The sequence below is a fragment of the Mus caroli genome, unplaced genomic scaffold (genome assembly GCF_978045245.1).
Source record: "Mus caroli unplaced genomic scaffold, Mus_caroli_1 scaffold_20, whole genome shotgun sequence".
NCBI lineage: Eukaryota > Metazoa > Chordata > Mammalia > Rodentia > Muridae > Mus > Mus caroli.
The window spans coordinates 57,896,587-57,919,797 of record NW_028227275.1 but is presented as its reverse complement, the minus strand read 5'-3'; the positions used below and the strand labels follow the sequence as shown (position 1 = coordinate 57,919,797).

General features: G+C 45.0%; 1 protein-coding gene across 2 annotated transcripts in view; it reads left to right on the top strand.

Annotated features, from left to right (window-relative positions):
• Nucleotides 1-16,474, top strand: part of Kmt5b (lysine methyltransferase 5B) — a 50,234-nt gene extending 33,760 nt beyond the window's left edge. For both annotated transcript variants that reach the window (XM_021151711.3, XM_029472517.2), the window contains 7 exons: nt 307-472; nt 987-1,096; nt 2,502-2,668; nt 2,903-2,922; nt 3,005-3,141; nt 5,269-5,465; nt 12,284-16,474. In XM_021151711.3, coding sequence (XP_021007370.1) covers nt 307-472; nt 987-1,096; nt 2,502-2,668; nt 2,903-2,922; nt 3,005-3,141; nt 5,269-5,465; nt 12,284-13,758 — 2,272 coding nt within the window. In that variant the 3' untranslated portion in view covers nt 13,759-16,474. The remainder of the gene's footprint in view (nt 1-306; nt 473-986; nt 1,097-2,501; nt 2,669-2,902; nt 2,923-3,004; nt 3,142-5,268; nt 5,466-12,283) is intronic.
• Nucleotides 16,475-23,211: the final 6,737 nt, after the last annotated feature.

Genomic DNA, 23,211 nt, shown 5'->3' with positions numbered 1-23,211 from the left:
TGACTCCAGGGGGCACCAGGCACACATGTGGTGCACATATATGCATGCAGGCCAAATATATAATATATATATAATTAATCAGTTTAAAAAGTTGAAAGAAGCCGGGCGTGGTGGCGCACGCCTTTAATCCCAGCACTCAGGAGGCAGAGGCAGGTGGATTTCTGAGTTTGAGGCCAGCCTGGTCTACAAAGTGAGTTCCAGGACAGCCAGGGCTACACCGAGAAACCCTGTCTGGAAAAACAAACAAAAAAAAAAGTTGAAAGAATTGTGATAGATAACTAAACTGGCTATTTTGATTTCTTTCAGATTTCGGCCTATAAAAGGAAGGCAAGAAGAGCTAAAGGAAGTAATTGAACGCTTTAAGAAAGATGAACACTTAGAGAAAGCTTTCAAATGTTTGACTTCGGGGGAATGGGCACGGCATTATTTTCTCAACAAAAACAAAATGCAGGAGAAATTATTCAAGGAACATGTAAGTTAAGTGCATTAATGCTGCTGACCTGTGTCCAGATACATTGCACCTGGCTGTGGTATTGAAGCTGGAAGATCGCTACAAGTTTGAGGCCAGTGTGGGCTACATAATGAGTTTTAGCTAGCTAGACTACAGTGTGAGACTCTGTCTCAGAAAAACAAAGATTTATACGTAAACTGAAGCCTGAATGTTCGTGAGCAGTGGTGGCTGTGGCTTACAGAGCTTGAGGTTGAGCTGGACAAAGTGCTCTGCCACCTGATTAGTCCCCGGCCTTCGAGGTAGTTTCACCAAAGCAGGAAATGTCTCTTTAGATCTGTAATACAGAAGGCGACCTGGCTGTTCATCTGCAGTGAAATTCTTTGTGTAACCATTGAGTATTTACACTGAGACTAACAGGAAAGGTTTTCACTTTGCTATTCAGTAGTTTACATTGTTGTTGTTGTTGGTATACTTTTATAATTTTGAGAAAGTCTAGCAGAATAAATAATAGTCACATTTTTTTTTCCTGCTTTAGGTCTTTATTTACTTGCGGATGTTTGCAACTGACAGTGGATTTGAAATACTGCCTTGTAATAGATACTCTTCAGAACAAAATGGAGCCAAGATAGTTGCAACAAAAGAGTGGTAATTATTACACTAGTCAAGACTCAGTGTGTTTCTGTTTGCAGTTTTGAAATTGTCATTAAAGTACTTAAGAAACCATGGTTAGGGTGAGCCAGTGAGTTCCCTGAGAGTCAGTGCAGTGCCAAGCTCAAACCTATTGGTAGTGAAGTCAGAAATCTGGGTAACTTGGTCCCATCTCTAAGCCACAGCATGTTGGTTCTAAATAGCTGTTCCGTGATGGACTGCTGGAAGGAGGAGGGTGCCAAGGCTTGATGACCTGCTTCCAGGTCAGTGGGACAGGTCCTAAGTATTACAGGTAAAAACATTTGAATACATGAACCTGCTTTAAAACATGAATGCATACCAGCTTAAATAAAAGTAGTAATGACTGTTTTTAATCCCAGCACTCAGGAAACAAACAGAGTTTTGTGAGTTCAAGGCCAGCTTGGTCTGCATAGTAAGTTCCAAGCTAGCCAAGCCACACAGTGAGATCCCATCTCAAAAGTAAAATCAAATCTTAGTTTGAGGCTTAAAAGCCATAGATGAGATCAAAGGTGTGACTCTCTTTCCTATTGATAACCTGTTCCTTACCTTTCATCCCAGGAGAACTAGGCAGTCCCTCCTGTGGTTCTTTAGTATTTTGATAGCAAAAATGTCAGGGCTCAGGTACCTAAAAATAGAATGTGTAAAAGAGCATTATTGCCAAGTAGTCCCTGGGATGGTGTCTGCAGAGGTACTGTGCCTCAGGTTTGCATTGAGCTGCTAATCAGCTCTCCTGTCTCTGGTGTTGCACATGACCTAGGGCCCAAGGGCTGTACTTTGCAATAAAGCAGCCACCAGCTTATGGAGTCCTGGAAATACAGTCTGTCTCAATGAAGAGCTGCCATATACATCCTCACCAGAGTTCACATTGTGTTCTTTTTCTCTTTCATAGTTCCTATAGTAATTGCCTGCTGAAGTATTATTTGGGATATGTGGACTTAAAATACACTACTAAGAGGAATTTCACCTCTTCTTCCTTGGTGTGGCTACTAGGAAACTTAAGCTTGTAGTTTGGGCTTACAGAACACTTTTAGTGAGTGGTGTGCCCTACTGGATGATGACAACGTTTTCTGGACCCTCATGACCCCACTACTGTGGGACCCATTTGCAAATTTAATGCAGAACAGCAAGTAGTTGAGCCCCTGCCTCCCATGAGATGCTGATTCAGGCTCTGCAGGGTGGTGAGAGTTACAAGCTTCCATTCTCTGTGGGAGTAAGGCAGATAAGAAATCAGGAAGAGCATGCTCAGGTGGACTCCAGGTCAGTCAGCAAAGTATGTGGAGCCAACGCTGCTCAGTTCTGATATTTAGTGGGAAGGCTTATTTTTTTTTTAAAAGAAGCCTTATTATAATTACTAGTAATTTTTATCACATATTTTAAATAGGAAACGAAATGACAAAATAGAATTACTGGTGGGTTGTATTGCCGAACTTTCAGAAATTGAGGAGAACATGCTACTTAGACACGGAGAAAACGACTTCAGTGTCATGTATTCCACAAGGAAAAATTGTGCTCAACTCTGGCTCGGTCCTGCTGCATTTATAAATCATGGTAAGCTGCCTTCTGAGGCGTCTACACTGTGTGGGCTGGCTGCCCACAGCTAGTGTGGCCTGGCCGTACTCAGGGGAGTTTGGAATGGCCATTATCTTCAGATTTATTAAATATGCCCAGTGTGACGTGAGACCTAAACTGTGAAGTTGTCTGGAAAGCCTTTTCAGATTCTGTAACTTCGTGTTTCAGATCTTATCAGCAGTTAATTGACTTTCTCTTTTGGACATTTTTCAGATTGCAGACCTAACTGTAAGGTAAGCATAAAAGAAACCAAATACCTCAAGATTCTTTGTTTGCCTTGGGTGTGAGAGTCTTAACACATTACTTCTATTTCAGTTTGTGTCAACTGGTCGAGATACAGCATGTGTTAAGGCTCTGAGAGATATTGAACCTGGAGAAGAAATTTCTTGTTACTATGGAGATGGCTTTTTTGGAGAAAATAATGAGTTCTGCGAATGTTATACTTGTGAAAGGTAAAGAATCAGACTGTCTGCCTGTTCAGCATGTCACTGTCATGACAGTGTGGTATTGACCCTGCCCAACCACCCACATCATATGAGTGTGGAGCTAGCATGTGCTCTGTAGCTCAGCCCCAAGTGTTGTATGAAAAGAAAATCAGATGTCACACAGCTGTTACTGATGTACAGAAGTGCTTAGGAGAAAACAGCAGTAAATGTAGTCTATGAGGGTATGCAAATGGAAACACAGTGGGGGTAATAAGTTTATGAGGCAGGCCCTCAAGATAAGATCTGAGTAAAAAGAACTGTGATGTTGGCTGTGAACACATAGATGCCACTCTTTCCATAATAATAAACTGCTTGAAACTTTATTTTTAGAATGACCAAAACTATATTAAAACTTGTGAAGTATTGTATGCTTGATGAAAACCAAGAAAAACAAAATCAAAAGAACATTAGGGGTAGCCAGGCAGGGTAGTTTATGCTGATAATTCCAGTATTTGGGAGGCTGAATCACATGCACTTGGAAAAGTTTAAGGTAAACCTAGGCCACACAGTAAGCTCTCTCTCAAAACAATCATGAAAGAAGCCTAGTCCTCAGCACTGAACAACAGCGACCACAACAAAATTAGAGGAGGTTGGGGAGGTAGCGACAACAGAGCTGCTTAAAGAACAGGGTAGATCCCTGCGCTTGGCGCTTGAGCGGCTGCTACAGTGTTATTTGTCTATGATTCCAGCACTCAGAGAGTGAGGCAGAAGGATTACAAGTTCTGGTCATTCTTGGTAAGTAGAGCATTTGAGACCAGCCCGAGAAACAAGAGACCTTGCATCTTTTTCTTTTTTTTTTTAAAGGAGAGTTACCTGAGAGATATTAAAGATTATTGTATTATAATGGTTATGATCAAACTTGATGCATTGGTTAGGAATGAACAATAGTGAACAGAGAGTTCTAAAACAAGCAGAGTGCACGTGGGAAGTGAGTACTACCTCTGCTTCTGGGGAAAAATAGGCTAGACTTCCAAATACAGTTTAAATAAACAATCTAAAATGATTAGGAAAAGATCTGCCTAGGGCCTTGAGAGTTAAGAGCATGTGCTGCTCTTAACAGGACCCGAGTTTAGTTCCCAACACCCATGCTGTGCTGTTTCCGGCACTACAGGGAGACTGACACCCTCTTGTCCTCTGAGAGTTTGTGTGTTCATGTGTGCACATGTAATTAAAAAGAAAATAAAACTTGACCAAAAAAGTGTCAGAGCCAAATGTGGTGGTGCACTCCTTTAATCCCAACACCCAGAAAGTAGAGGCCAGCAGATCTCATGTGACTTAGAGGTCATCTTGGTCTACATAGAAAGATCCAGGACAGCTAGAACTAGAGACCCTTGTCAGAAAGAGAGGGGGGCAGGGGAGGGAGAGAGAGAGAGAATATATCTTCCTTCCCTAACTAGAGTTTTAAAGGTCTTGTTGATGACATAAGTAATGACAAAAAATGTTCAAATGACCCAGTCAAGTCAGAGTCAGATGAAGACATAGCTCAGCAGCTGAGAGTTCATACCGCTCTTTTCACAGGACCCAAGTTCCAGTCTTAGCACCTGTGTCAGGCTCTTAACAGCTTCCAGTTACTTCAGCTCCAAAGGATCTGATGCTGTTTCTGGCTTTTGTAGGCTCATGTGTTGAGTGTCCTCATGCATACTTAAACACACACGTCACAAAACATTGAATACATTCATAGATGTTCTCTGGAAATATGAGCTTTCAAAGCATGTGTTCAGTGTACGCTTACTTTTAGATGTGGTGCAAGAAAGTTAAGTGCTAGGTAAAACGGTTATAATGTAGGATTTTAGTTTTGCTTCCTTAAAAATAAATAACAAATTGAAGAATCCTCTGTATAGGAGATCTGCAGATCAGGTCCACAGACAGAAATGAGTAATTAAGACAAACATTGTAACCATAGTTTCAAAAGAGTTTTGGTAGATGCATGCTGGCTCTCTCTGAGAGCTCTAAAGCGGGCGGTTCTCTAACTGTAGTGGAGGCCTCATCAGTTCATCTCAACCCTTGACCTAACGTGGCCGCACACCCTCGGCAGCCAAGCTTATTGTAAGTCGTCTGCTCCATTTGTTTGACCTTTGCTGTTTTCTCTTTCAGACGGGGAACTGGTGCTTTTAAATCACGAGTAGGACTGCCTGCGCCTGCTCCTGTTATCAATAGCAAATACGGACTTAGAGAAACAGATAAACGCTTAAATAGGCTTAAAAAGTTAGGTGACAGCGGCAAAAACTCAGACAGTCAGTCTGTCAGCTCTAACACAGATGCAGACACCACTCAGGAAAAAGACAATGCAAGTAAGTAAGTAAGGGAGCTGCTGTGAGGTGCCAGTTATGCTCCTCAGTTCTGTAGCATGCCCTAGGAGGGTCTGTAGCATGCCCTAGGAGGGTCTGTAGCATGCCCCAGGAGGGTCTGTAGCATGCCCCAGGAGGGTTTTTTGTTTTTTTGTTCCTTGTTTTTGTGTTTTTTGTTTTTAAGATTTATTTGTGTTTGTTAGTACACTGTCGCTGTCCTCAGACACACCAGAAGAGGGAATCAAATCCCATTACGGATGGTTGTGAGCCACAATGTGGTTGCTGGGAATTGAACTCAGAACCTCTGGAAGAGCAGTCAGTGCTCTTAACCACTGAGCCATCTCTCCAGCCCAGCCTCAGTGGTTTTGAAATTCCAAATTGATAGAAACTGAGACTTGAGGCATTTCAGCTAGAAATGCACTTGGCAGTACACAACATACTTTTCATCCATAGCAGTTTATATCAATTCCAAATTTAGAGCCAACATCTCTATGTATTTTTGAATACTTGGTAATTGGACATTGAAATATTCAGCATATGTACCAAGCCCATCATGCTCAAGGAAAACATTTTCAAGTCATTAGTGATGGGTAATGGTGTTAGAGGCCCCGCAAGAGATTGGCTGGTTCATCAGGCTACCCAGGTCCGTCTCCAGCCAGTCAAGGAACAGGATGGACCCAGAGTTCATTATAGCTTCAAGACTTCCATTCATTTAACTATTTGATTAGCATTTTTTGAGGTGAATCAACCTAGTTCACTAGGCTCCGAAGTGTGCCAAGAGTGTTTGGATGTGGCTATTGTAGGGTGTGTGATTGCTACTACAGAAAGTAGCAATCCAGGAAGCTCGGGGCCAGTTTTATGTTGGTGGAGTGTCTAATGGAAACTGGGGTTGGTGGTGAACAAAGAGAAAAGGAAGAGAAGAAATGTTACAGAGGCCAAAGACAGCACAGTGGAGTTTGAGTGCTGGGACCTCTGTGGAGGCTGTGATGCTGCAGCACATCAGCAGGTTCTCCTGTCTGACTCGTCTCTACTAGAGTCGTCTGTGAGAAAAGTTGGCCTTGGTTACCACAGAGTATATCTTCTAGCACTCTAGTGACTGAGCACTTGGGATCCCCCTCAGGCACTGGCTGTTCCAGGATCTTCTCCATGCCTTCAGCTGTTTTCAGCCCACTCTTGGGTGTTCCTTTCCCTTACAGAAAATTTTGAAGAAAAGGGAAAGTGTCTCCATGATGGTAAATGCCACTGTGTGGATATCTGAATCTACTTGAAGTTCAAGGCCAGACATAACCTCTAGTATAAAAGCAATAGTGTAGTTCAAGTTCACAAAATAGCTGAGGTGTCAGTCACTCATTCACTGTTGACTGTTGGTTCTCTTAATAAAGGCAGTGCAATGAACTTTGTTTTCTTGAGTCTGGTTCCTTGAAGACACTGGAGCTTGTGAAGCCCATTGCATAAATACTTACTGGCAGCGCTGAGGTGTGGACTGCAATCCAGATGGCCACAATACTATCATCACACAATGGCTCTGATGACTGAGAGTCCCTGTGTTTTGTAGATGAACGTGATCACTGGTATATCCACTATAAACTCGGTGCATTTCTTAGCCTAAGAACTTAATACAAATAGTTTGTGCAGGCATTGTGTATGGTAGTGTGTTACAGCATGGGGACGCAATCACAACAGCTAATTACGAAGTCCAGTGGTTTTTAGAGAATGACAAGATGTGGTGGTTCTGGCCCTTCCTGGGAAACTTATGCCTCACCTTCAAGACAAGCGCAAAGTTACTGCAGCGCTGTTTTTTCTCAAGGGCAGAGAGCCTGAGCAGCACCTTTGAGCTACTGTAGCCTCAGCATCTTAGAGAGTTCAGCCTTGGTAGTGGCTGCTTGTGTTAGGTGCTGGGTTTATTAATCAGAATGCCTTTTAGCAACATGTATGTTAAAGTAAGCCAAAGCTTACTGTCAGTGACTTGGAGGCATGGCCCATGCCTCAGGAAGAGCCAAGGCTTGGGTGTCATTTTGTCACTCTTGCCTAGCAGGAGATGACATCTAGAAGTGTATAGGACAGGCACCTGTTGTGTCCTTTGTCCTTTTTCTTACCTATGCTTTAGCTATCTTGTGAGGGGCTTTTTTTTTTTTTTTTGACCCTGGAGAGTGTGTCCATGGCACATGTGTGGAAGTTAGACGACAAGTCAGTGCTGTCCTTCCATTGTGCTAAACTCAGCAATGGAACTCAGGTGCCTGCCAGTGTAGTTACCTAGTCAGTGTTTTTAGAAGTTAAGGTTTTACCAGAATATCCTGACCATAATTCAGCAAGCATTGGAACTTTCTTCCAAGACTTCAGGCATGCCTTCTGTATGGCCAGGGCCTGCTGTTGGCCTGCTTGCTTCTCTTTCCCCTGCCTTTACTTGCAGTTTGGCAGCTGGTAGAAGTCCTGCTTTGACAGGTGTACAAAGCAACATTGCTCCCTAGGCACAAGGAAAACATTCTATCTCTAAACAAGGTTGAGAGATGGGGTCTCAGGAGGTCCAAGGTGACTTTCTGCTTTAGCACCCAGAAGTGAAGACAGCGAGACATCCCATGTCCAAAATGAGTCCTCCAGTCTAAGTTCCAGTGCCCTTTGGAGGGTCATGGTTTTCTAGGCCTTGGTACCTTACTGGCTTGTCTGTCTCCTATAGTTAGTGATAAGGTGTCTGAAACGTGAAAACTCAAGTAGCATCCAAAACTGGACAGGCACTACCCTCAACATAAGCCAATACAGGACATGCCAGCAGACATGCCAGTAGAAAGAGTTTATGTGGACTAAAGGAGCTCCTGGCTGGGTATGGAGGCAGGGCTGCCCCTTCTCTGCAGTGCCACCTCTCACTGGCTCATCCTGCTCAGGTGGCCTGCCTTTCTATGCTATCACTCTTTTCAGGTGGCGCTAGTCGGTCACGACAGGTAAAAGTCCTTGTGCCTGATAAATGGGAGACTTTCACGTGCTGCTTAGGGTTTTCTGGATTCTAAACTACAGATGGCCCTTGTACAGACTTGATTCATATGCTTTGCCAGCATAGTTTAAGAGCTCAAGGCAACACTAGTGTTCTTTTGTTGTGCTTCTTTATGGTGCACACAGAGCAAGCGGCATACTGCTGTATTGTTTAAACGACATCCCGGAGCAACCGCCGTCGGTGGCCATGTACCGTGTGCCCTTGGTCAGTTGGAACTGAAGCTGCAATGTAGGTAGCATAGCAGTGACCAGGAACTCAGTGTCTGGAACCACAGCCAAGCTCCAGTCCCACCTCTCTCTCAGCAGCTGGCGTGTGGAGATGGAGCCACCTGCCGAAGGAAGCTTGGTTCCTAAGAAACACTCTAGGTCATCATGTGACTTGTGTGCAGTATCCAGCAGGTAGCTGACAGGAGAAATGTATACCCCTCCTCCCCCAAAGTTACCATCCAGGTTATGCATTTGGGATTTATCGACCATTACAAAAGAGAAGGTGCCCTCAGCAAGGGCAGCTAGGGCACTCCTGCCTCCGTGGACATGAGGGCCCTGACTGAATCTCAATACACTTTGAAATGATTGACTCACAGTTCGTCGTCGTGTCCACCAGCTTTCCTCCTCTTGACTTAGCATCATGGAAGCCTCATCTCTCACAAGTATTCTTAAGTGTCTGCATAGTGATTCCCCTGGCACTCTTGGCGAGTCTTAATCACGTTTTCCTGCTTCCTTCTTTCAGTGAGCTCACCTTTTCCTGGACTTTTAGTGGGATGATACTTTTCAGATAAACTCTGAATGCTTTGACAGAAATAGAAGGGCAGTCCTTTCTGAAACAATGTGCCACCAAGTGTAGTCTGTGCTCAGATCACAAACATAAGAACCACTTGTCAGTGCTTGGCACTGCTACCTACAGGGAATCTAAGAAAGGGAGGGTCTGGGAGAAATCGGACTTAGAGTCAACTTAAAATGCAATTCAGCTAACGGACTAAATTAAGAACTAAGTAAAGAGAGCCTTTGATGCCAAGAGTCCAATCAGAAGAGGCTCTCTAAAGGATGACACTAGCCAGGTGAAGCATGTCCACAGCAGAGGGACTTACGTGCCCAAGCTCACGAGTCGGAAGGCCTTTAATCTGGAAAGCTGCTGCTTCACGGATGGAGAAAAGAAAGAATGTGACTTAGTTGAAGGTTTCAGCCTTTATTCTCAGGCCATCGGGGTATCGCAAGGGTTGCCTTCCAGGGGGACATGAAACAATGAGACAAGTCATTCTGCCTCTGGGGAGATGAGTGTGGGCCAGTGCCATGCGAGGGCCAGGCAGGAGGTAGTGCCATGTGTGATGGTGACTAACTGCAGGCAGTTAGGGAAGGAAGAATCCAGGATGATCAGCTTGGGCAGTAAATAGATGGAATATACTAGTGACAGGGTAGAGAACTGAGGGAGAAGCTGCCAGAGCTCTGGGGGACAATGCAGGCCTATCAGCCCTGGAGCAGCTTTAATCAGTGTTCAGGAGGGCTAGAGGCTTAGGAACTGCTAGCATCTGATGGCAGCTGGCCAGGTAGGCACTTGTCACCTGGAAAATTATATTCAAAGGGCTTGGGCCGGCAGGTGCCTAATGGCTTGCCAGGCCGAAGGAAGAAAAGATCATAGACTTAACCTGGAGGCGATGAGAATGGTTACCAGACTCTAGTTGATGGAAATGAAAACAGAAAGGGGCTAGAGAATATATACACTGTCTTATTCGGTGGTCCTCCTAGCAAAGGCTACCCCACTAGAGGGGCAGGGCTCAGGCTGCAGAGGGATGCTGACAAGAGCATGCTGTGGATCCAGTCATTGTGTGGATGGGCTCAAAGCAAGAGTGGGATGGAAATGGAAAAGTGAAAGGCTAGAGACTGCAAAGCCTGGTTAGAGATAGTTCTGGAAGAAGCCATGTTTGAGGAAGCATGACAAATGAGAAACGTAATCCCTTGGGTTGCACCTGGAAGCAGCCAAAACATAGAACATTAATGTGTGTGTGTATAGTTTGTTAGAGCCATCTGTTTGCTAAAGTATTCCCTAAACATTCTACCTTTTGACATGAGAGAGAGAGAGCGAGAATGCGCACAAGCAGGAGTGCAAATGTGCACAGTTGTAGGCCATGTCAATCTGTAAGTCACTCAGCCTCAAGACTACTGCACTGCTCTAGAAATAAGTCCTATCCTTGGCAGCAACCCACACAGATACGTGGATTCTTGGGACACTCAGCTCTCATCACTGGGCTCTGATGGTTTGGCTACTGGCAAGCCTGTCTCTGAAGTGGAAAACCTTCTACTCTTGGTGGTTTATTTTAGAATGTTCGTTAAACGTTCTTGTTCATTTCTTTTGGTAAAAAGTATTGCTAGATCCTTGCTTTGCTATGTGGAAAGAAGGAACAGGGCTGCCCAACCAACTGTTGCGTAGGCCCTGTGTTGAGCTGTACCTGGTCTTTTGTGAGGGTACTAGTCACCACAGCTTTTCTGCTGACTAGTTTTAATAAAGGAGCTTTTTGCTGGTTTGTGTTTTTGTTTTGTTTTTGATTTTTTTTTAACTGCAGAATTCAGAGAATTAAGTAGTTAAAATTTGACTAATGAATTGGGGAAGGGGATGGCAGTGCATGCCTTTAATTCCAGCACTCAGGAGGTAGAGGCAATCAGATTTCTGAGTTCAAGGCTAGCCTGGTCTAGAGAGCTAGTTCTAGGACAGCCAAGGCTATACAAAGAAACCCTGTCTCAAAGACAACAAAAACTTTGACTAATGTAAGATTTTGTGATCATGTAAATGTAAAGAGAAAAGTTAAGACAGTAGGGCAAGGGCAACATGTCTTTGAGTCTCAGTCTCCTGAGGTACTTAGCTGTCACCTGAGTCCTGCAGCCTTCTGTGTGCTTAGATCTGTTGTCCTGATTACATCAAGAGTACACCGTGGGACTCTGTAGCTCTTGAGCTAATAGCTACCTGTCATCCCAGTGAAGCCTCCCATCCTGTGAAACAAACAACTTCTGTTACTGATGCATGAGTATTGGTGGGCACAGCATATAGTTCTTTAGAGTCTCCTCTGTTTAAAACCATTGGAGATAATGTGTCTCCCAGAGTCCAGTAGTCGGTACATCTTAGCTCTCTGTTGCTATACTAGCTAAGTAATAATACACTTTGGGAAAATTTAAAACAGTGGCTAAGGGTTCAGGAGAAAAGCTGGGCATTACAGTGCACACCAATGATCCCAGCATTTGAGAGACAGTCAGGAGGGTTGCCGAGGGTTCATGACCACCCTGGTCTTATCAAGTTCCAGGCCAGCCAGGATGTATGTACATAAGACATGCACACGCACACGGCGGGGGAGCAGGCAGGAGAGGGAGAAGACATGAAGGTAAAAACTAACTCATTGGGCTGGTGAGATGGCTCAGTGGGTAAGAGCACCCGACTGCTCTTCCGAAGGTCCGGAGTTCAAATCCCAGCAACCACATGGTGGCTCACAACCATCCATAAAGAGATCTGACTCTCTTCTGGAGTGTCTGAAGACAGCTACAGTATACTTACATATAAATAAATAAATCTTTTAAAAAAAAAAAAAACTAACTCATTTACTTTCCCCTTAAATTTTTTTATGTAAGAAAAATACTTAGTAATGGGGGCAATATAGGGAAGCTGTTCTGGTGAGACTATTCCTGGAGGGCTGCCTTGCACACGTGTGTATCAGACTATTCCTGGAGGGCTGCCTTGCACACGTGTGTATCAGCAGTTTGTGGCTGGTGGTCTGCTTTGGGGATTGATTAATCGTGTCATGTTGCAATACCCAGCTGGTTTCATCTTTGTTTTTTCCTTGTGAACTTCACAGCTTCTAACCGAAAATCTTCAGTTGGTGTGAAAAAGAGCAGCAAGAGCCGAGCCCTGACTAGGCCGTCCATGCCGAGAGTCCCGGCTGCTTCCAACTCTACCTCACCCAAGCTAGTGCACACCAACAATCCCAGGGTACCAAAGAAACTGAGAAAGCCGGCAAAGCCTTTACTCTCCAAGATCAGACTGCGGAATCACTGCAAGCGGCTGGACCAGAAGAGCACATCCCGCAAGCTTGAGATGGGGAGCTTAGTGCTTAAGGAGCCCAAAGTCGTGCTATATAAAAATTTGCCAATTAAGAAAGAAAGGGAGCCAGAGGGACCAGCCCATGCTGCAGTGGGGAGTGGGTGCTTGACTAGACATGCTGCGAGAGAACACAGGCAGAATCATGGGAGAGGTGCTCACTCGCAGGGCGACAGTTTGCCCTGCACCTACACAACCCGGCGCTCTTTGAGGACAAGGACAGGTCTGAAGGAGACCACTGACATCAAGCTTGAACCAAGTCCCTTGGATGGCTATAAAAATGGTATACTGGAACCTTGCCCAGACAGTGGCCAGCAACCAACCCCAGAGATGCTGGAAGAACTGGCTCCTGAGACTGCTCACAGGGAGGAAGCATCCCAGGAGTGTCCCAAGAATGACTCCTGCCTGTCACGAAAGAAATTTCGACAAGTGAAACCTGTGAAACACTTAGCAAAGACAGAGGACTGCAGTCCAGAGCACAGCTTCCCTGGGAAAGACGGGCTGCCAGATTTGCCAGGGTCTCATCCTGATCAAGGTGAGCCCAGTGGCACAGTCAGGGTGCCCGTGAGCTACACAGACTCTGCTCCCTCACCTGTTGGCTGCTCTGTTGTCACACCCGACAGCTTCACAAAAGACAGCTTCAGAACTGCACAAAGTAAAAAGAAGCGGCGGGTCACCAGGTACGATGCACAGCTGATCCTGGAGAACAGCTCTGGAATCCCCAAGCTGACACTTCGCAGGCGGCACGACAGCAGCAGCAAGACAAACGACCATGAGAGTGACGGCGTGAACTCCTCAAAGATCAGCATCAAACTCAGCAAGGACCACGACAGTGACAGCAACCTCTATGTCGCCAAGCTCAGTAACGGGGTTAGCACGGGGCCGGGCAGCAGCTCGACCAAGCTCAAGATCCAGCTCAAGAGGGATGAGGAGAACAGGGGACCATGTGCAGAGGGTCTGCACGAGAACGGGGTGTGCTGCAGCGACCCCCTCTCCCTGCTCGAGTCCCAGATGGAGGTGGACGACTACAGTCAATATGAGGAGGACAGCACAGATGACTCCTCATCTTCTGAGGGGGAGGAGGAGGAGGAGGACTGCGAGGAGGACTTCGATGATGACTTCATTCCTCTTCCTCCCGCAAAGCGGCTGAGGCTAATTGTTGGTAAAGACTCCATAGATATTGACATTTCTTCAAGGAGAAGAGAAGATCAGTCTCTAAGGTTGAACGCATGAGCACTCACTCATTGTTCTGGGGAACTAAAAAGTAAAAATCCCAGCCACAGCTTCTTGGCACAGCACTTCTGTGGTCTCTTCACCTGTAGGCATAATACTGTAGAAAGTGTACAGCATCCTGACTCTTAAGTCTGATTTGTGCAAATTTTTATTGTACTTTTTAAATAGCCTTCTTATGTGCAATTCCGAGGGAAAGCCCTGTTGTAAAATATCCAGTGACAGCAGCTCTCCACATAGGACCTTCAGACACTCATGTGGTTAGACCATGTTGTCACCTATAAGAGCAAACGCCAGCCCTTCTCTCCTCCATAGATGACTAAACCGTAGTTAGGGCGGAGCAGAGCAGAGCAGCCTTGTGGGAAGGGTTTCCAGCATCTGCGCCTATCACCAGCATTGACCTCTGGCTTTTGGTTTATTTGCTAGATGTTTCCCCCTTGGAGTTGTGTAGGTTTCACCCTGTTTACTGGCCCAGGTGTCCTGTCTGTGGCCTTCGTTATCATAGCAGACCATTGGCTGGAAGTCAGATTGATTTCTTTGAAGAAAAAAAAAAAAATTAACTTCAATCTTGTGCGTGACAGCTCGTTCTCAGTACATTCTCTATCGAGGCTGGCGGTGTGCAGGATGGGTTTTCAGAGCGGCTTATTTATTGCTTGTTGTGTAAATTACAGACTGTATTTAACACTTTCCAATCCTTTTAGATAAAATTGTTCTTTGCAAGAATGATTGGTGCTTATTTTTTCAAACCTTTGCTGTGAACAGCGTGGCGACAGCGAGCAGCGTTTGTCCGGTGAACTCCAGCTATCTTAATTTGGGTCTTCAAGTTTCTGTTGCACTTGTAAAATGCTACAAGGAATATTAAAAGAAATCTATTCACTTTAACTTATAATAGTTTATGAAATAAGAACATGAGTCACAGCTTTTGTTCTGTGGTAACCTATACAAACATTTGTCTTTGGGATTCAATGTAAAGAGCTGAAAACGATGTATATGTTGTAAATATTTGTGTGTTGTGAGAAATTTTTGTCATAAGAAATTAAAAGAACTTACCAGGAAGGTTTTTAAGTTTAGAAATATTCATGCCAATAAAATAGGAGATTATAAATCTATAGTGTGAGCACTGCATCAGTGGACGTTCCTGGCTTATGTTAGTTTATTATGAAAATATCAGATTGTTTTGATTATATTATCAGTCAAACAAAAAGAGGAGTCAGATTTAATTTGTTTTTGAAGCACTTTGAGAAGAGAAATTAATTTTAAGTAACTTAATGAGCAATTTTTGATTACTGCTTTATATTCAATACCAGGCTTGTTTGTTTCTCTGGATTATTTTACAAATCAAAGAATTTGAGAATATCAATCTATAGCAGGTGTATGACACCAGTGGGTCTGTTTATTTACTGGGAAATGTAGAGCTGCCCATTCAGATAGATAGTGTTACTAAATGACACAAGCTAATGGACTCAGTGTTCCAGTGTGTCAGAAGGGACCTGCAGGGAGTGAAAGGTCCAACAAAGAGCATCTCCATGCTTTCCTTTTGCTGATGACACCTACCAGTATTCAGCTTGGGGATGCTTGGATTCTCAAAACTGTTGCTTGTAGGTTCCAGTACAAGTTAGCAAGATTTATGACTGTTTCTAGGCTATGATGTCTTTGCTCCTGTGCATGGTAGAATTCCCTGCTGTGGTCCTATGCAGTCTTGTCTTTGCCATGCAGTCTCACCCTGTTGGGTATCTATGTCATTTGGAAGCAGAAGGAAAGACTGCAGTGTGCCTACACACACAGACACACACACACACACACACAAAACCATTTGCTATAGCCGTGGAGAAAGGTAGCCCTGTGTCTCAAGACCTCCTGTCTCAAAGCACCCAGAGCACCTCCATGATGCTTCCAGTCTTCATGGGTTCCCAAGTGTAAGTGTGAGCCATGCGCCACCTCCAGGAAGCTGAGGGTGAGCTCAGGAGCCGGCACAGGGTAACTGGTCACCTTCATTCTCATGTTCTCTTGGGCTGTTGAGACTTAAATCCTCGCATTTCTTTGAATACCAACAATAGCCATTTCAGGAATTTCAATCTTAAGGAAAAAGTAACAAAATAACAATTTCCCATTTTCTTCATTTTAAGCTTAATTTTAGTAACTTATTTATGATGTTTATTTTAGTTTTGTTGTGGCCTCATCTTTGGAGGCCGACCTTCCCATGGGTCTAAGAGCAGTGACATTGTGAGGAGTTGCTGCCTCTCAGGAGTTGTATGCACAAGCATTCAGCAGTGCTGCTGATGCCTTCTAGGGAACCTTATTTCCGTTTCTCAAGGCAGGGGCCTCGGACTGTTCTCGATCTGCTGTAGAACTTCACTGTGGGGGTGCCAGAACCCCACACTCTTGACCAGTCTGGAAGAGGATACACTCAATAAAACTCTCAGCTTGAGCTTATGCAATGATTGGTAAAGTTTTTGGAAATTGTAAGAATTAGGAAATGATCCTAGAAATATATGTAAAGTATTCAATTTTCAATCATTTTTCAAATTACTGTTTTAAATTGTTTTGCTGAGTTGTAATACTTTTGAGATACAATGTATTCCTTGTACTGAAAGAATGAAAAGGACTTTTTCAGCATTTGAGGTAAGTTCTTTAACGTTTCATTAAAAAACATTTTTTACAAATATTTTGTACATGCACTTGCAGTATTGAGGTTAATCATTTTAATAAATTCGGAAATTAAAATGATCTGGTCAGTGTTCACTGTATCTTGAGAACTTCCACCAGATGCTTACAGGAAGCAGCTTGGGAGTTGGAGTAAGCCATTGTACCTGGTGGTCGTGAGTGAGAGTAGCCTGACTCACTCCCTCAGAGTGGGAGACCCTGTCTTTCACCCCAGAAAGGTTGCTTTCAGCATCCCAGACACATGAGGGCTTTCTTCTCGATGTGACTGGGCTTCCACAGTTCACCATGTTCCAACAAGTTGCCTGGAAACCTTGGGACTCCCTCCTCAAATACCAGCTTTGTGTATCCAGTATACATCTTGCTGTATAGGTTGCCAGTCAGATTCAGGTGGGCCCAGTACTTTTGTAGCCCCTAATAGAGGGCAAATGAGCTCTTGGCATGCATGAAAAGGCTCCAGCCTCCTTTCCCAGTGTCCCAGATCCTGTGAGTACTGGGCAGCAATAGATCCCAAAAAGTAGAGCAGCAGAGGACCAGGTAGGTGAATGGCTGCTCTCCCCCTCTTGCCCCCTACCTGTGCCACACTCTCCCAGATCACTAAGCTTATATATCACCCAAACTGTCAGTTGAGGACAGATTAGGAGATGGGTTTTAATACTCTATGAGGGTCTTCATCAGACCCTCTAATTCTCTGTGTGGGTCTTCATCAGAGTTTCCTGCCCAGGCTTGGCCATGGTAGATGGGGGTGGCCCACCATAGTCTGCTCTACTGAAAAAAAGTCCTGCTTTGCTGGGCCACATAGGTTCAGTCTGAGACATGAACAGGCATACCCTTTTTAGCACAAGTGATGGTATTTTTTTTTTTTTTCAAATGTGTTGAGCACCTTTGAAGTATCTGAAGTTAGAGAGGTAGTATCTGAGTTAAAGATGAGAGTTGCTTAGGACAGTCTAGGCCTCCCACACAGGGAGTGCTGAACTCGAAGCCATTTGTCTTCTGTGACTTTAGATAACAGAAGGGAGTCACTTTAGGAGGATCAGGCTTGGGGGGTTGGGGGGCGTGGAGAGGGCTAGCTTGGGAAATTACTACTTTTATTAGACAGCAGCTTAACCAAGGACACTGGAAGTTTCCACGGAGCTATGAAAGGAGAGGAGTTATTCAGAGCTAAGAATAATGGAGGAATTAGGAACTGTCTTCCTGGCTTGCAGCTTCAAGAGGAGTCCATGGGACTAGAAAGATAGCTGCTCAGTTGTTAAGAGCACTTGTCTACACACCTTTAATCCCAGCACTCAGGAGACAGGCAGGAGAATTTCTGAGTTCGAGGCCAGCCTGGTCTACAGAGTGAGTTCCAGGACAGCCAGGGCTACACAGAGAAACCCTGTCTACAAAAACAAAACAAAAAAAAAAGAGCACTTGTCCTTCACAGAGGACCCAGGTTGGTTTCCAGCACCCACATTGTGATTCACAACCTTCAGTAACTATCTCCAGACCCCCCCAATGCCCTCTTTGGCCTCCATGGGCACCAGGCATACATGTGGTGCACATACATCATACATACATACATACATACATGTAAGCAAAACATCAACATACATCTTTGTATAAAAAAGTAGGTAGGCCGGGTGTGGTGGCGCACGCCTTTAATCCCAGCACTCGGGAGACAGAGGCAGGCAGATTTCTGAGTTCGAGGCCAGCCTGGTCTTCAAAGTGAGTTCCAGGACAGCCAGGGCTATTACAGAGAAACCCTGTCTCGAAAAAAACCAAAAAAAAAAAAAAAGAGTAGGTATGATGGCATATTCCTTTAATCCCAGCACTTGGGAGTAGAAGTAGGGCGCAGATCTGAGTTGAATTCCAGCCTGGTCTATGTAGGGAATTCTGGGCTAGCCAGGTGTATGTTGAGACCCTGTCTCAAAAATAATATGTAAATGAAGCAGGTGTAAGTAGGAGGTCCACACCTTTCCAGGGTAGCACAGGCCTCCCATGAGACTACCAAGAGGAAAAAGGGTGAGGAGGAGAGACAGGCCACCTCAGAGCTCTGCCCTGCCTATCTATAGGCAGTAGGCAAGGTCATCTGAAGGCAAAGGGGGGTCTGAGGTTTGGGGAGATGTGAAATGGGCAATAGGAATGTAAGCTAGCTATAGATTCCCAGTATAATTGGTTAAACATTTACCCATAACCTTGTACAGTCAGCATCCAGCCATCCGTGGAATTCCAACTGATAACAGCACTGATCAGTGAATCTAAGACCAGCAGGAGCCTCAGGAGAGCGTGCGGTCAGAAGTTTAGGGTGTCAAAAAAGTTGAGCCAGGCATAAAAGACCACATCTGTGGGGGCAAGTGGACCATGCTACCAAACAGAAGAACTGGTAAGTTTGAAGCAGGTTCAAAAACCCCAGGAAATCTCATAATTGAAAATGGCAGGTGTTAGAACCAGCTCCCAGCCAGTCTTTCTCTGTCCTGGAACACATAACCATGACATCCTACTGAGAGAACCATGATAACCAGTCATGTAGCATAAAAACCTAGAATTTTCCATACTAATAAGGTATCTAGATAGGCCTTGAGTGTCTGGCCAATGAGCTTCCCTTCCTGGGCATCCATCCCTTCCTGCAACAAGTATTTAATCCCTGATTCACCCTTAGTAAGACATACACATTCAGCCGGGCGTGGTGGCGCACGCCTTTCATCCCAGCACTTGGGAGGCAGAGGCAGGCGGATTTCTGAGTTCCAGGCCAGCCTGGTCTACAAAGTGAGTTCCAGGACAGCCAGGGCTACACAGAGAAACCCTGTCTCGAAAAAAAAAAAAGACGGACACATTCACATCCACCATAGAAATAAAGCATTTTGGACAAGCAAGGACCATTTCCTTCAAGAATTGCAGCCACGCGAGGCATTTGCCTGAATTTCCCAGAGAAGGCCTTCTCTCTTTCAGGCCCTCAGTACTTGGCACCAAATTGAATTCCCACCCCATCCATGGCTTAGTCCTCGGATCACTGTTCTCAACTCCTCAAGGTTCCCAACAGTGTCTGGGTCACAGGGGATTGAGAACCATAATCTCTGTCCCAGATCTCACTGCTTCTACCCTGGGAAAACATAGCCTGGGACCCCTATCTTGAACTTTGTTCTGCCTTCCCTGAGTGGCATGCTGATGGCACCCCACCGTCCCATCGGCAAGGCAAACACACACCTATAATCCCAGTACTTGGGAGGTGGAGGCAGAAGGATCAGGAGTTCTAGGTCAACTAGATAGACTACATCCTGTCCTGCCTTGCCTCACAGAAGCAGGATGATAGAGACAGAGTTGTTGAACATAGAATGCAAGAAGGATAAGAAGCTGGGTGTGGTGGCGCACGCCTTTAATCCCAGCACTCGGGAGGCAGAGGCAGGTGGATTTCTGAGTTCAAGGCCAGCCTGGTCTACAGAGTGAGTTCCAGGACAGCCAGGGCTACACAGAGAAACCCTGTCTCCAAAAACCAAAGGAAAAAGAAAAAAAAAAAAAGGATAAGAAAGAGAAGATGAAGGTCAGGAACTGAGTGGGCACTCACAACAACGGGCACCAGGCCTGGAAGCACTCAGGCCACCAAGAGCTCTCTGAACAAGCAACTGGTAAAGACAGGCAAAGGGCAGGTCAGGAGCTTTGGAGGGTTGGGGATACATTTTCTGATAGTGACAAAGTTCCAATAAAGTCTGAGAGGACAGAGATTGTGGCAATTAGATGGTTGCAGTTCTGAGGAGCCAGACTTTGGTCTGTTGCACAAGTGGCCTTCATTGAGGAGCCCTTGGGCACATCCAGTTTGTGCCAGGTGAGGGTGAAGGCCCAGGAATGGAGCCGACCAACTAGACTGGGATGATGGGTTGTCAGTCAAAGCCAATGATCCAAAGCCCAGGCTCTGGACCACACCTGGAGAACCCTATGTCTCTCTCCACCAGGATACTTCTGCAAGTCTCTGCTAAAAACTTCCTGGTCCGCATAGGGACTACTGCTAAGCACAAAGTGACAGACAGTGCTCAAAAAATACAAACATGACTAACAATCCTGGGAAATGCCAATTAGAACACCCTTGAGGGTTTGCAAAGGTGGCTCAGTAGTTAGAGCAGTTGGTGCCCTTGCAGAGCACTGGGGTTCAGTTCTCAGAACCCACCTGGCAGCTCACAACTATAACTCCAGTTTAGAAGATCCAGAACTCTCTTTTGACCTGATGACATGCACATTGTAATGGCCATTCCTGGTTGTCAACTTGATTATATCTGGAATGAACTACAATCCAGAATTGGAAGGCTCAGGCTGGAGAGATGGCTCAGAGGTTAAGAGCACTGACTGCTCTTCTGAAGGCCCTGAGTTCAAATCCCAGCAACCACATGGTGGCTCACAATCATCCCTAATGAGATCTGGTGCCCTCTTCTGGAATGTCTGAAGACAGCTACAGTGTACTTAGATATAATAAATAAATAAATCTTTAAAAAACACACACACACACACAGAATTGGAAGGCTCACCTGTGATCGAAGTCTTGTGGCTAGAAGACACAAGTTTTTCACCTGAATCTTGGCATGAAGATCTTGAGGCATAGTGGCCATGAAAAGCTTAGGCCCAGGCATGGTAGTACACTCCTTTAATCCTAGGAGACTAAGGCAAGGAGATCTCTTGAGCTCAAAGTCAGTTCCAGGACAGCCAAGATTAAGCAGTGAAGTAGTTGAAAAACTGAAAGCTGGTGATAATGTAATAGAACAAGGGAGCCATGTTCCAGCCCCAGCAAGCAGCAAAACTTGGCAGCTTTGGCAACGTAGCTCTGACTTTAGAGTCCAGAATAAAAGGGAGTACTGGGACAATTGTGGGACAATTGATGTTGGTTAGCTGGAGATAAGAAATTACTGGTGATTAAGAGACCAGCATCACTGAGGTGAAATCTTCTGGGAAGTGTTTTCTTTTTTATTTTTCCTTTTTTTTTTTTTTTTTTTTTGGTTTTTTGAGACAGGGTTTCTCTGTATAGCCCTGGCTGTCCTAGAACTCACTTTGTAGACCAGGCTGGTCTTGAACTCAGAAATCAACCTGCCTCTGCCTCTCGAGTGCTGGGATTAAAGGTGTGCACCACCACGCCCAGTGGAAGTGCTTTCTGAGAGCACAAACAAGCTGTGTTCCAGAGATAGCCAAGGTTGTACCTTGTACAGCAGCTGTACTTCATAATGTGTAAGAGTAACAGATGGGGGTTTGGTGAGATGGCTCGGCGGTTAAGAGCACTGACTGCTCTTCCGAAGGGCCTGAGTTCAAATCCCAGCAACCACATTGTGGCTCACAACCATCTTTAACTAGATCTGACACCCTCTTCTGGAGCGTCTGAAGACAGCTACAGTGTACTTACATATAATAAATAAATAAATCTTTAAAAAAAAAAAAAGAGTCACAGATGGTACTGATTTGAAGGCATGAAGGTGTCATGAAGAACAGCTGAGGTTTGGCCGTTGGTGAAGGTGTAGCTTCAGTTGCATTTGATGGCCCAGGACTGAAGAGGTCATGCAAAGGAGCTGAGGCTTGGCATCCTGAAGAGAGCCTATGAGAAGCTATTTGTGAAACCTAGTTGCAGCAGAAGACCCTAGTGTATTGGAGATGCCAGTACCATGGGATGATCACCAAAAACAGCAGTGGCAATGGAATAGATCAACCTGAGCTTAGAGTGCTACAGAGGGCAGAGCTGGAGGAGCACAAATCATGTGTGGATCCCAGACATTTTAGATGCCAGAGTCGTGGGCTATCTGCTGAGGAAAGCTACTAACAGGCAGTGGTACCAGCCCAGGAAAAGAAGTTTGTTACAGTCAACAAAGATGAAAAGGGAGTTGAAGATCTGAAAACTGCTTTGATATCAGCCATGGAGATGCAGAGTCTAAAGTTTGCCCAGCTGGTTTCCTGTCTAGGTTTGCAGATTACAGTTATTGGATGGATCTCAGAAGAAATTTTGAACTTTGAACTTTTAACATTGCTAATACTATTCTAGACTATGGGGACTTTGAAAGTTGGACTAAGTGTACATTTTATTATGCTATGGCTAGATATGTCACCCCTCCCCATAGACTCATGTGTTTGAACAAGCCTATGGGAGCCAGGGATTGGAATGCCCTGGTTTGAATATGCTTGGCCCAAGGAGTGGCACTATTTGGAGATGTAGCCTTATTGTAGGTGTGTCACTGTGGGCATGGGCTTCAAGACCTTCATCCTAGCTGCCTGGAAGTCAGTCTTCCACTAGCAGCCTTCAGATAAAGATGTAGAACTCTCAGTTCCTCCTGTAACGTGCCTGCCTGGATGCTGCCATGCTCTTACTTTGATGATACTGGACTGAATCTCTGAACCTGAGCCAGACCCAATTAAAGGTTGTCCTTTGTTTTTTTTTTTTTTATTTATTTATTGTTATATGTAAGTACACTGTAGCTGTCCTCAGCACACCAGAAGAGGGTGTCAGATCTCATTATGAATGGTTGTGAGCCACCATGTGGTTGCTGGGATTTGAACTCAGGACCTTCAGAAGAGCAGTCAATGCTCTTAACCACTGAGCCATCTCTCCAGCCCCCAAGGTTGTCCATGGAGTCTTACAGACTCCACTTGGTCATGGTGTCTGTTCACAGCAGTAAAACCCTAAGACACTTTTCTTTTTTGGGTTGTTTGTTTGTTTTTTGTTTGTTTGGTTGTTTTTTGGTTTTTCGAGACAGGGTTTCTCTGTGTAGCCCTGGCTGTCCTGGAACTCACTTTGTAGACCAGGCTGGCCTCCAACTCAGAAATCCTCCTGCCTCTGCCTCCCGAGTGCTGGGA